General features: G+C 32.4%; 1 protein-coding gene across 2 annotated transcripts in view; it reads right to left on the bottom strand.

Moving 5' to 3' along the window:
• Nucleotides 1–366: 366 nt before the first annotated feature.
• The window catches only part of LOC143918852 (TWiK family of potassium channels protein 7), a 79,472-nt gene continuing 65,608 nt past the window's right edge, over nt 367–14,230 (bottom strand). Inside the window, exon 7 of one of the 2 annotated variants that reach the window (XM_077440927.1) lies at nt 367–1,724. In XM_077440927.1, coding sequence (XP_077297053.1) covers nt 1,563–1,724 — 162 coding nt within the window. In that variant the 3' untranslated portion in view covers nt 367–1,562. The remainder of the gene's footprint in view (nt 1,725–14,230) is intronic. The other variant, XM_077440926.1, reaches the window with a different exon arrangement.

A 14,230-nucleotide genomic window follows, 5' to 3' on the forward strand; every position in this document is an offset into this window, starting at 1 on the left:
AAGTACGTTTATTATAATATTTTAAAAATATACATCAGCAGTCGTTCTTATTGTAACTACTGAGAGTATTCTTAACAATTCTATTCAAAATTTGTATCACGTTCAAAAAATTCCTTCAGTACAATTTAAGTTTCGACTGTAAGTATAATATAAGAAAATAATACAATAGAATAAACGAACAAAGACATTGAGCATTACGTTCAGGTTAATTTTATTTCAATCCTTACGTTTAGGCGATGATTGAAGGATTTATTTTCAATCATAACTAGGATTCCAACATGCTGTCTAGAAATTGCTTCTTTTCTCCTTCGTCATCCTATAAAAAAAACCACACACCTAAAATAGAAAATAGAGAATAAAACCAATAGTATAATATTTCAATTTATTTCGTGAATATATAAAATAATTTTAAATCGAACTTTACAATAATGTTTTATGAATAATAGATAAGTTATGAAATAATTTAAACGACACATTAATGATATTCAATTGATTTTAAATCAATTCTATAAAAGCGTGACTCACTTAAGCCTACATATTTATGGTAAATATAAAGTTTATTTAATTATAATAGTGTAAATAAATAAATGTATTTTTTTTTTTGTATATAAAACATTCATTCAAAGCCACACTTTACATTTAATCAGGACACTTTAATATTACAATAACCGATCCATTGTAACAGTTAAAGCTCAATGTCATACTAATTCATAACATTTGCAACAAAAAAATCAAATTAAAACACAGCACTTAATAAATAATTTACAGTAGAAATAGTTTTACACTTTATATTGAATGAATAATTTAAATAAGTTCATAATGAAAAAAATTCAAATATAAGTAATATTCAAATCGTACGAATATCGTGCGAATGTGTCATTAATGTAAAGTATTTGGACAAATATTTAAAAATAGCGATATTGGTCATAAATCTGAGTTGGATTTTTAACACTTTTACGACTACACATTTACATATAATATTTAAAATTAATAAAAAAACAAACTAGCACTCATTTAGATGTAAAAAAGTATAGAAAAAAAATACTATATCATTTTTATCCAATGTCTTTTATCGTTGAATATGTTCATGTCGAAATGTATCAACGATTGGAGGGTTAAAATGACTGTTACACGTGTTACACGAATCCAATAACTAAACGACTTTTCGATACTTTTCACCGACGAAAAAAAAAAAAACTAAAAGTGTATTTGCCCTTTTATTACGATTCAATTTCACTTACACTTTCATCCATAAACGTGCTCTCGTACAAAGACTTACATCTAAAAAGGCTTTTTCCGAGTGATTTTTTTTATAATTATATTTAAGTAATATTAAATACAAACCAGAGAAATTATTGCGGTGTAACACAAACATCGCAACGTCATGATTATTTTTATTAAAATATTATCACAATCGACCGTTCGACTCGGTGGATAAATTAAATGTATTATAATTTAACATGATTACGTATGTATGCTCGATTATTTGTTTACGTGAACACATTGAAGTCCGGAACGCACATATTATGATTATAATTAAATGTTTATATTTGTCTTTATTTTTACACTGAAGTCTCGTATATAACTATCTGGACTATCGGTGGTTTGTGGTCCGGAGACGAAGTCAAATCTCTCAAGACGGCTTCCATTGCAGCCTCCCATTCGAGTCTCCTTTGAGCGGCTATATCGGTGGCTTTTCCGGATCCCAACCTCGGCATGCTCACCTGAAAAGTAATACAATTTCATCAATAATGATTTAATATAATTTTTATCAATGAAATCAAACAAAATTTGACGAATTAAATTTTTCATGTGTAGCCAGCAGCGTGGCTTGGTGATCGCGTTGATACTAAGCACCGAAAGGTCACAGAATTCAAACCCGTGAGCTGACCGTGATTGAAAAGAATTTATTCTGAGAATAATCTTAAATGCTGCTGGTCAGACTTGGATATTTGTGACTCCAAGTCGATCGTTTCCTATCAGACTTTGCCAATTTATCTGATTTCATTGTTGAAGCGGTTCCTCTATTAAATTGACGAAAACTATGTCGCCACTATTTGAATATAATTTCAAAAAAAATATTATGTATAACACAGATGTCTCGCTAATTTTCTGATATTTTTTTTTATTTAAATTAAAAATGCACACTCGCCTAACAGATTGCTCCAATAAGGCGAGTGTGCTAAACAGATTAAGACTCGACAAATTATATATTACATATATTAAATACATAATTATTACATACATACACATGTAAATCGAAACAATACCCGACATCTATGGCCAGACATTACAAACGGTGACACGACAACTCGTTCACAGATTTTCCGTAAACCGAGGATGCGCTCCAGGCATTACGTATACGGCCATCTCTTTCTCGCCCCGTCTGTTCACCAAGATCTCGTTTATTATGCCATTACGTATGCAGCCTGACCGTCTGTTCACCGATAACTGCATACGTAATGGGATACTGTAGAGATGGCTGCATACGTAATGGCATAGTAAACGAGATCTTGGTGAACAGACGGGGTGAGAAAGAGATGGCCGTATACGTAATGCCTGGAGCGCATCCTCGGTTTACGGAAAAATTGTGAACGAGTTGTCAGGTAACCATTACAAACATCGTAGACAATACGATCAATAATATCTTTCGTGTAACAATACGAATTTTTACATTCAATAATAATCCACAGAGACATATATGGAGAGAAATCTGGCGAAACCTGAGATATAACAATAATTCAAGGTTTGCAATAGAAAATTGGAGAGGAAAAGCAAATTTTAAAGGAACCGTTTCAATGAAAATCAGAAAAATTGGCTAATAAGAAACGATCGACCTCGACAAACCAAGGTCTGGCCAACAACGAGACTCTAGTGGGAATCGAACCCGTGACGAAAGAATACAACACTCGCCACTAGGCCACGCTGCTGGTTTAATACATAGTATTTGTATAATGCTTGTATGTTTGGTCACAGTGATGCATTAGAGTATTCTGTAGTGTCACTGTGGCTAATATGTAAATAAATAAAAATACTATTTCAAGAATTTTGAATATATTTTTAAACATTTTTTCAAAGTAAATAATAAAATATACGTTTAATTATGATAAAATAATATTTAAAATATTGTAATTTATGTATGTATATGTATATTTTTAACTATTTTTACATAACAATATTATACTTGAAAAATATGTACGTCAATTTTAAGCTCTAAAAATGTCTATTTATGTTTGAGACTAACTGAATTGCACGGCATTTCCCGGGTGGCTAAAAATTGCCCGACAAGGGTAGAAAAGTGATATTTTATATAGATTATATAAATGTATACAAACATATTTTATATAAATTAATTAAAAACAAACCATTTCATTTAAATCTATGGTTTTCCATAGTTTGTGCGTTGAAGTTAAAATTATAACGTATTCTGCTCACACTTCAAGGTTGTTTTAAAATACAATTAAATGCAAAATAACTACGCAATGACGTCATTATACATACATACACCAATACAAACGTTTGGCATTTTGTTTATTCGTTGTAACATGCTTGCGAATAAAATATGTAACACTCTGTAGGATAGTCTTGTTTATTTATACTATAAATTAGCACTATCATTGCCTGAAGTATTCGACGATAGTAAAATCTTGGCGCTTATAGACCATTATAAATATGATAATAAAAAAAATTACGTTTTTGCGGTAGGAAAATATAATTTCAATATTTTTCCCGAAAAAACCCAATACTAAAATGTGAGTCAGTGCCGTTTCGTTTTATTTATCTAAACATTCGCATAGAATCGCCAGAGCTTTCAAGACTACATACAATCAAATAAATTTACGTATCAGAATTGTACTATTTCTACCACGATCCACTACTAAATCGCAACAAATTTTTTTAAATATAAAAATCGAATTAAAATCACAAAGATGAACGGACTACATAAAACAACAATATTTACGAGCGAGTTTATTGAACACGCAAAATATTCCCAACAATATGATAGTCAAAAAGAAGTCGTTAAATGCGGAAAAGATAAATAGCAAAAAACATCCTAGTCGACTATGATGTCGTATGTGGAAAATTGGATGTGACTTTTCCCGTATGCTGAGTCGGGAAAAGTGTCAGTTAAATTGACATGAGTTTCTGTTTGAAAAATTCTGCCGCTTTTGAAACTCTAAGAATATCACAAACGTATAATATCTTTCTTTTAAAGTACATGCATATTTACGTATGTATGTATTTAGTATATTATACTACTTTAGAAGGTAAATACTGTATTATATACATATGTATAGGATGCTCCAAACAAAGTTACCAGATTGAATTAGGTTAGATTAAGTATACCTTTGACTACTTAGCTAAAGTTTGACGGTCTCGTTTGATACGTATCTAGTTTCGTACATCTCAAACAAATAATTCTACGTATCTATAACATGTATTGTGTAATACTGACGATGATTAAAAAAGTTAGAGTCTTCAATTCACTTTCTAGTAAAGTCAAAAAGCTATACTTCATATATTTAGTATTGTATTATTATAGCCACTTTCAATATTTTTATGATGTTATATATATATATGTAGTTATATATAAAGTAAGATACAATCGAATCTGATTGTATCCATCGAATACTTTATTGTATATCCAACTTTCTACAAAGTAATAGAAAATCATTGAAAAAATATAAGAAGATGCTTGAATTTCTTTTCAAAGCTATCAAAGCACTCTTGGACGTTCAAGTACAAATAATTTAAATATGGCCTACACTTAAGCCATCGTAATTTTAAACAAACAAATAGTTATTTAAATATTCAATAATGTAATAACTGAAGACATTCAAAACTGCCAAAAGAGATCCAAAATTGAAATTTAGTACAAATAGACATAATTTAAACATATTTCACAACCATACTAACACACTTGTGAATAGTCTCGGTGATTACAACAAATTGTCTATACCCTTCAAGTATAAACACAGATTAGCTAAACACAATGTGCTTTAGATCGTCAACTTTAGAGAGTCTTTAGTTAATATTATGTATGTATAACATGTATTATGAGCATTTATAAGAATTGTAAATAGGTTTTTGAGCTATTTTTCCTGTTATGCTGTACATTGCCATTAAAATAATATGATACTATAATTACTAACAGAAAAAAATTGTAAAATAGAAAATGATCATTAGATCAGTAGCTATTAAAATAGATATAAGATATTATGTGAACATAATTTACTAAAAATAAAAACCATTTAAAATCAAAAAACATATTTCACCAACTGACAGTTCCAAATTAAGATCTACATAAATAACTATAACTCTTACGTTTAGGTAAGCTTATGAAGCTAACTTTTATTATATATACAAATGTGTGGATCTTTTTTATGATCCAAGTATATGAAGATATGTACTTAATTCCAATTAGAATGCATAAAAACACTCCTTTAGAAGTTTCCTGTTAAAAACTGAAAGAAGTTCAAATTTTGTTTGGAACTTTTAACTGCAATACATAATATTTAAAACATCAATAGCAATCTTAAAGAGACATCTATACAAATCAATCATAAACTCATACGAAATATCGCACTTATCACATCTATCAACTACCGCTCGAGTATCGTTCAAAATAAACATCCTGTATATTATAGCATTTAAAACGAGCGAACCCACTTCAGCGTTGATTTTTTTTTATTAGAAACGTGTCACGCTTTTATATTATACGTGCATACATATGTATGTACATATGTACATACATACATACGAGATTCAGAACCGCAAATAAAATATTCATACGAATCAAACGAATACGTTCACGCGAGAAGTTTAATGTAGTCGGACGTATTCAGACCGAAAAACCCACTTCAGAACCGAAGAACATTGACGTGACCCATGTTATTGAAATAAATTGGCTCGGAGTGCTTTCCACTGATAAATAATATAAATATATTACATATTACAGAATCGTTTCAATACGACGCTTATTTATAATGAGAATTTGTCGCGCTTTCTTCGCGCGACCGTCACGCAATGGAAATGTATTGGAAAAATGGCGTAATTGCGTGTCGCATTTTCCGCGCGTTGTATGCAAAGGAAATTGGGTCGTCTGGAAAATGCACACAGAATGATATTCGGTTTCAGTGTATATTTTCGTGTGCGAAACTTTTCCGTGCGTATAGAATGTCATACAAACATACCGCGTGTTTGCACAGTTAGAATTTTCCAGATGTTTTTCACCCCTTTTCCCACTCTCGGGAAAGCTACATGTGTGTACGCTGTTTTTTGTTGTGTAAACTTTTTTTTGCTCTTCTGAATCGACGTGTTTTCTTGTGGAAATTTCAGCACGCACACATTGAATACTAATTGCTTCATTTCATTTTTCAAACGACAACATGTCGTTTTTCATTTTAATGTATTAATTACTATTTTTAATTGAATCATACTAGATGTGATACAAAATTAAGCTAAATATATAATATAAAAAGTCACATTCAGAATTGTTTAATAATAATAAAGTACCTATTTGAAATGAGATTTTACCTTATATGTACGTTGTAGCTATATATTATAAGAAAAGCATACATTTATATACTGATATGACTGAATTCGTGCTCCAAATTTGACATTGATCTTATTTGAAACCCGTCAAATATGCAGACATCATATAAATTGAAAAAAAAACATCATATAAGCTTAGAAACATATCAAACGATGGAAAAGAAATGAAGCATTGTGTCAATAGAAAATTCAGAGGATTTGCGAGGCTTTTCTCGGATACTTTCGATAGCAATTTCTATCGAGGGAAAACTTTCAAAGACAACAGTAAATTCGGAACAATCTCACGGGAATAAAAACCGCAATATTTCCGCACACACATTTCCTTTCGAGAATTAAACGAACCGATTTTTATACCACTCTTCAAGTATAACAATCCCTTAACAAATTTATCCAAACTCTCTCTCTCTCTCTCTCTCTGCGACTTACATAAGTCGAGTCGGTTTCAAACGCTAGAAAGCCTTTAATTTAACTATTCAAGGATTCCCATCTTGCGCAGGGTAACTTCAAATTACATGCCATATCAGCTTAAGATATAACTAGTTACATATTAATGAGTCTTTACTGCATATTTAACGGCCGCGAGTCGTAGAAGAGATGCGTCGCAGTAAATAGGATATTTTACTCGGTCGTAAACGTCGTCGAAGTCCCGAAGAAAAACAATATTATCACTATATGTCTGAGAATACGTGAGTTTGTATGCATATGAAAATATGTATGTTTGAATAAGTGTATGGGATGCGCCCTTTCACATAAATTATGTTGTTAATGGTGGGTGGCCGTTCGCTAGCGCACTCGGCCGGTGAGATATTGGTCGTATTATTTTTTTTATTTTATTTTAGTTATTATTTATTATTTTAAAAGACGTGATATTTTATGGCGAGCTATATGTCACGCTGAAAGAGTTTTCGTGGAGTCTTTACTAATTAGAGACGTTTCAGAGTTGCTCAAAATATATTGAATAGTTTGGTGCGCTTTTGGGTGTCAAATAAATAATTTATGTTTAGGGATTAGTGACAATACACTTCAGTGATGAAAAGATGTATTTGATGGATTTTACTTCAAATCGAGTAGATATATTTTAGAACAAATTTCGAAGTCACCTACACTAAAAGTCTAAATCGGAATCATCATCATCATCTACAGCCATTCACCATTTACTTCTGGATGAAAGGCTCTCCAATATGTTTCCACTCGTCTCTGTTTTGGGCAACTCTCATCCATCTCAAACCACACATTTTCCTTATTTCATTTACCCATCTTTCCTGCGGTCTTCCTTTTACCCTTTTGCATTATCTCGGGTACTATTCTAGCACTTATTTTGTCCAATTACCTCATTTTTAAAGCATCGAAAATCTATGTAATCCACCATCTACAGCCATTGCTGGATGAAAACCTCTCCAATACGCTTCCACTCGTCTCTGTTTTGCGCAACTCTAATCCATATCTTGCCACACATTTTCCTGATTTCGTTCCCCTATCTTCCCTACAGTCTTCCTTTTGCACTTTTTCATTCTCTCGGGTACTATTCTAGCACTTTTTTTGTCCACTTACCTCATTTTTAAAGCGTCGAAATGTAATCCACCATCTAAATCCAATCGCCATCCATTGCTGGATGAAAGCCTCTCCAATATGCTTCCACTCGTCTCATCCATATCTCGCCACATATTTTCCTAATTTCATCCCCCGTCTTCCCTGCGGTTTTCCTTTTACCCTTTTTCATTCTCTCGGGTACCATTCGAGCATTTCTTTTGTCCACCTTTCTTCCATTCTTTTAGCCACGTGGCCCACCCATTGCCATTTCAATCTCTTCACTCTATCCACTCTATCCACTATATCCACTACCCTTGTCATACTTCTTACCCACGTTTTCCGTTTTCTGTTTTTCCTCGTTATGCCAATCGTACAAAGTTCCATATTTTTTTGAGTGAAAGCGGAATAATATACATTATATTTGAAAGTGGCAGAAGTTCATTTTTCATATCCAAAACAGTATTTCTGTTTGACTTGATCACTTCTTTTAGTTCGATATGTCCATAATCTCGGTAAAAAAACTGAATAATCGTATTACAGGCCACCAGTATTTTCATTGTAAAACGCAAAACATTATGTTTAATTTTTTGCGAGATAGTTCTCAAAATGAAGAAAAGTAGACCAATTTCAAATATAACAGCTCTTATTGACATATGTACATATGTATATTTAGCAAGAGAGCGAAAAATGCGAGATTTGGATTTCCATCAATGAACCTGGTGGAAAACTTGTGTATTATTAAAAAAATGTGAAATAAAAATTTCCATCGAATTTCAATCATTATTGTTGAGAGCTGCCTTGGATTTAATTTAAATTAAATACAAAAAATTACGAAAAACTTACGAATTGTATAAAATATAAGAAGGTCAAAATGAGCTTTTAATATTTTATTTTATTAATATACATATGTACATATGTAGGTATACACCCATTTTTTTATTTTATTAACACTACATCAATGGTCAACACTGTACATAAATATTATTCAAGGTCAATTACAAACATTTGTCCATTGATAAATTACAATTTATTTATGGACATTTTTTTAGATATCAAAAAATTATGAGATTCTGTACACAGGATTGCCAGGAATTTTTGAACCGTTTCCAATGAAATCATATAAATTGGCTCTGAATCTCTGATAGGAAGCGATCGACCTTGGAGTCACATATCCAAGGACTGGCCAGCAACAAAGCCAGGAACCTAACCTCACAGGAATGCCAACAATTGATCTACATATGTATGTACATATGTTGCTGGTTATTTTGAAGTAACGCATGACATTTTTAAGGCAATTCCAATGTACAAACATTTGCATGTTTCGATTCTAACGAAATTTTCTATACACACTCACGATCGTCTTCAAAACAAAACTCCGAATACGTGTCTGAAAACTCTCGAGCTTATCTTTCAATTCGAGCTTTTACTATCAGCAAATTGTACCGCAGTAAAATTCTGCTTTGTTTATCCACTCCCGCAGGAGACGTTCGAAAAGTTGAAGAAGCTTTATCTCCGCTTCAGAATTATTTTAAAAACGTTCCAGGCCGTAAGTTCTCCATAAACATAATAATAATTAAGACCATTTATATGCGGCGATCCCACCCCACATTCTCCCACGGGTATTTTTCAACCCGTTGCTGTTTACCCAACCCCATAGCTATGAGATTGTGAAAATTCAGACACGACATAACAATGCCCCGTCTTGTTTTTATTTCACTTCCTTTAGGAGCTTTTCTTTGCGGCTTTTTAGTTAGTATCAATTTACGGTTAAGGTAAGCGATAGTGTGGTTAAAGTTAAACGGTCAATTTATGGTGGTTCTCGGATAACTCGAAATATTCCGTTTTGTGCAAACACGCCTTCGAGCGTGCTGAAAGCTCGTGAAAGCACATAAAAGCTCTATTATATGTTGTGCTATTTTGCGCGCACGAAGATCGTTGGACTTTAGCGTTTTCAGATACATTATAAAGTCGTGTAAAATCGCATAATCGTATTTCTGAAGAGAGTTATCGAAATGTGTTTAACTCTCGATATCGATTATACATACATATAGCGTGCTTTTAATTCTTAAGCAAACTCGTATTGTATCCGCTTTCAAATAGAGAGGATTATATATTGAGAAATAGGCTTGTTTGAAACAAGATTTTGGTACTTCGGTTTTTTAATTGACATAAGTATTGAAATACATGTTTAAGATTGTCAATAAATTCAGATGATCGGATTATGTACAATATCTAATGTGTAATTACGCGAATAACTTTTTGACATGTTCAACTTTGTGAATATTTTTTTTTATATTATATAAAAAAACAAATCATAAAATTTAATGATAGCCAACGATTGTTGCTAATGTTGTCTGCTTTTGCCAAATTTTATGAGTTTGCTTTTATATTGTACAAAATTGATTCATAATGTCAAAAAATTACTCATGAAGGTCAAAACTATATTTGTGTGTTCAATTACATATATACAATTTGGCATTGAATTTCGATTTTATTTTGTTTTTCTTTCTTTTCAAAATTCAATAATACATATGTATATGTTATTCGATGGTTAAATAGAGTACATATAAATAAATGAAAAAAATCAACAATATTTTTTATATTAAAAAGGCAAAACTTCCTTAGGCAATATCTACATACATACATACACTAGTGCTTTGCATATAATGCTTTGAACAAAGTGGTAACGGGTTCAAATTCCATTGGTTTCTGCTGGTCAGATCTTGGATTTGTGACTCCAGGTCGATCGTTTCTTTTCAGAATTTGCCAATTTTTCTGATTACATTGAATGGGTTCCAACAAATTGGCAACCTTACCCCTTTTTTGCCAAATCTCAAATTTCGCTGAATTATATAAAATGCTGAAAATTTACAAATTTGACCATAAATATCTGTGTGAATATTAATGGATATGTATTTATATACTTTGTATAATACTGTAGCATATGCTAAAAGAAGCCGCCGTTATAATTGGATTTTTCGAGGATCATCTCCAGGCTAAAGTGCTGTCGGCTAACAATGGTGACCCCCGAATGGACTTAGTGGTCGGTAACGGCACTCAGCCACTTCTCGCCAGAGTTCTCAGAACTGACAGCGTTAAAGCATGGCACTGCATGCCGAGACCACGGGACTGCATATCTAGTACTTGACCATAACAATAGGTAAACAAACGCGTCGAGGAAGATGCGGTGAGCGACCTGCCCTTTATAAGCAGATACTTAGGCCATACCAAGGCATTCTGGACGGAGCACTGGTAGTGCGTGGATCTCTTTAATCAATCAATAAATGTTGTGAAGCGACTTTGGCCTTTTATTTGGATCCTCCACCCACCCCTACGCAACAATACTGATAATATTTGTATCAAATGTACAATTTTTCTGGCCGGGAAGGCGCATCGGGGTTACCTGTTAAGACTTCCTGGTATAAATTAAATATAAAATAAAAATAAAATTTATACACCAAGGACTCACGCCTTATACGCCTTGTACATACATCAGCGTCTCACGGGTGAGTCGCGTCGATTTCTATTTCAAAACGTACAATATATGTATAACGTTTATAAGCACCATCTACGGACGCACTTTGGTTACTACATTTAAAAATCGATAATTTTTTTAACAAAAATGTAACATACAAATATTATCAGGGCTGCCACTTAATCCTTTAAGAAATAAATATTTCGTTTTGATCTTAATAATATATATATTTATTTAAAGATATTTTTTTATCTCTCAGAAACCGCCACGACAGACAAATTACCAGATACATGGCTATTGATTTAATCTGCAGACCCTGCTAAAATTTGATAAATAAAAAATAAAAAATATATATCAATCGATTGTGTCCTTAATATGATAATTCGTAAAAAATATATATGTATGTAAGTATGCTTTTACAAAGATAGGTACTGTACGGATGCTATAAAACATGATTTATATGATTTTTGCGACATTGGGCGTACACATAAAGGAAACGGAAATAGACTTTGACGCAAATAGTGGCGATTTCTTAAACGCTGCGACGTTTTTCTTCCATCGACGGTTTTCCTTTTTTATATCTGTATTTTTTTTGCAGCTCATTCAAATGCGACGACGAAAGCCAAATCGTACGCAGAGACTCATTAACTTTGGACCTTGGAAAGCTTCGGCGAATTTGCGCGCCCCGGTCATTTATTAAAGTCTCAAAGTTAGGCGAATTCGATCGCCGATTTGCATTCGGAATTATTTTGGCAGCGAGCTTTCAGACGAGACGAGGGGAAAAAGTGATTTTGACCTTCGATGATTTTTTCGTATCGTAATGTATTTTTATTATATACCTTGTGAAGGGAGCGAGGCACGTTTTATGTTTATCGCAATGCTTTTTTTTTTTCGCAATGGAAAAAGCTTTATTTTGGACCACAAAACGAGCTCGCGAACAGTACATTCCTTTTGATATGCAAAATGAAACTCGAAATATCTCGGGAATATTTTTCGAGGAATAATCTCGTGCTTAAATGCACATTTAAATAACAAATGTCGAATGAGTTTGTCTGTAGACAATTTTATGTGCAAAAATTTTACTTACGACGACTTTTTATCCATAAATGAAAATAATTAAAATATGATAAAAATTACATTATTTCAGATGATAAATGCCTATGATTTACTGCTTAAAGTTACGGAAATGATATATCTTCCATTCTTAAAACAAAGACTTACATACATTCTTAATATAATTATTACTATTGCTTTCTATGAAATTGTAATATGTATATTTATTACACATTTTTCTTAAAAGAAAATCTTCTGAATGTATAAGTTTGATAATAGACCGCTTCTAAGACAATGAGTGCTTAGAAGTGACTGAATGAAAGTTTACAAAAAATTAATAATCTGGAAACTCTCAATGAAATTGAATAAAAAAATAATGAATATTTACTATTAGATTCCCCATGTTTTTATTACAAATGCTGAGCGAAGCCGGGTAAAACAACTAGTTATGTATGTATATATTTGTAAAGTGTTAAATTCTTAAATTCCAAATGAAAATCGAACGAGATAATTAGAGTTTCATTTTTACATACAGTAAAAGTTTCAGATAGATGTTGAGTTAAATAATTTAGGAATATAAAAATTTCAAACAAATCAATGAATTCATGAAGGTTATATTTTCATTGTTGTTTCTTTTCATTTAATTTCTTGTGCCCTTGAGATAAAACGAACACCTAGAGTTCATCAACAACAAATATGTAAACATTGTCTGTAAAAATGGTACTTAGAACAAATTTCGAAGTCACCTACATACATTAAAAGTCTAAATGGGAATCATCATCATCATCATCTACAGCCATTCACCATTCACTGCTGGATGAAAGGCTCTCCAATGTGTTTCCACTCGTCTCTGTTTTGGGCAACTATCATCCATCTCATTTCCACACATTTTCCAAATTTCATCTACCCATCTTTCCTGCGGTCTTCCTTTTACCCTTTTGCATTATCTCGGATACTATTCTAGCACTTCTTTTGTCCACTTACCTCATTTTTAAAGCATCTATGTAATCCACCATCTATAGCCATTGCTGGATGAAAACCTCTCCAATACGCTTCCATTCGTCTCTGTTTTGCGCAACTCTCATCCATCTCACTCCACAAATTTTCCTAATTTCGTCTACCCATCTTCCCTGCGGCCGTCCTTCTACCCTTTTGCATTCTCTCGGGTATCATTCTAGCACTTCTTTTGTCCACCTTTCGTACTTTCTTCTAGCCACGTGTCCCGCCCATTGCCAATTCAATATATTCACTCTATCCACTATATCTACAACCCTTGTTATTCTTCACACCAACGTATTCCGTTTCCTGTCTTTTCTCGTTATGCCAAGCATACACTATTACCGACTTCTTTGAGTGCATTGGACTTTATGTAGGATCTCAGACCTCAATGTCCAAAGTTTACATCCATACGTCATCACTGGTAAAACACATTGATCGAAGATCTTTCTCTTCAGGCAAAGTGACATTTTTGATTTAAAAAAGACATTTATTCGTCCAAATGCACTCCTAATTTAATACGTCTCTTTATTTCTTCTTATTTACTACCGGACATATCTATTATTTGACCGTAAATATAAATAATTATTTACTACTTCTACTAATCTATGTATGTACTTA

This window comes from Arctopsyche grandis, chromosome 11 (genome assembly GCF_051622035.1).
Source record: "Arctopsyche grandis isolate Sample6627 chromosome 11, ASM5162203v2, whole genome shotgun sequence".
Lineage (NCBI taxonomy): Eukaryota > Metazoa > Arthropoda > Insecta > Trichoptera > Hydropsychidae > Arctopsyche > Arctopsyche grandis.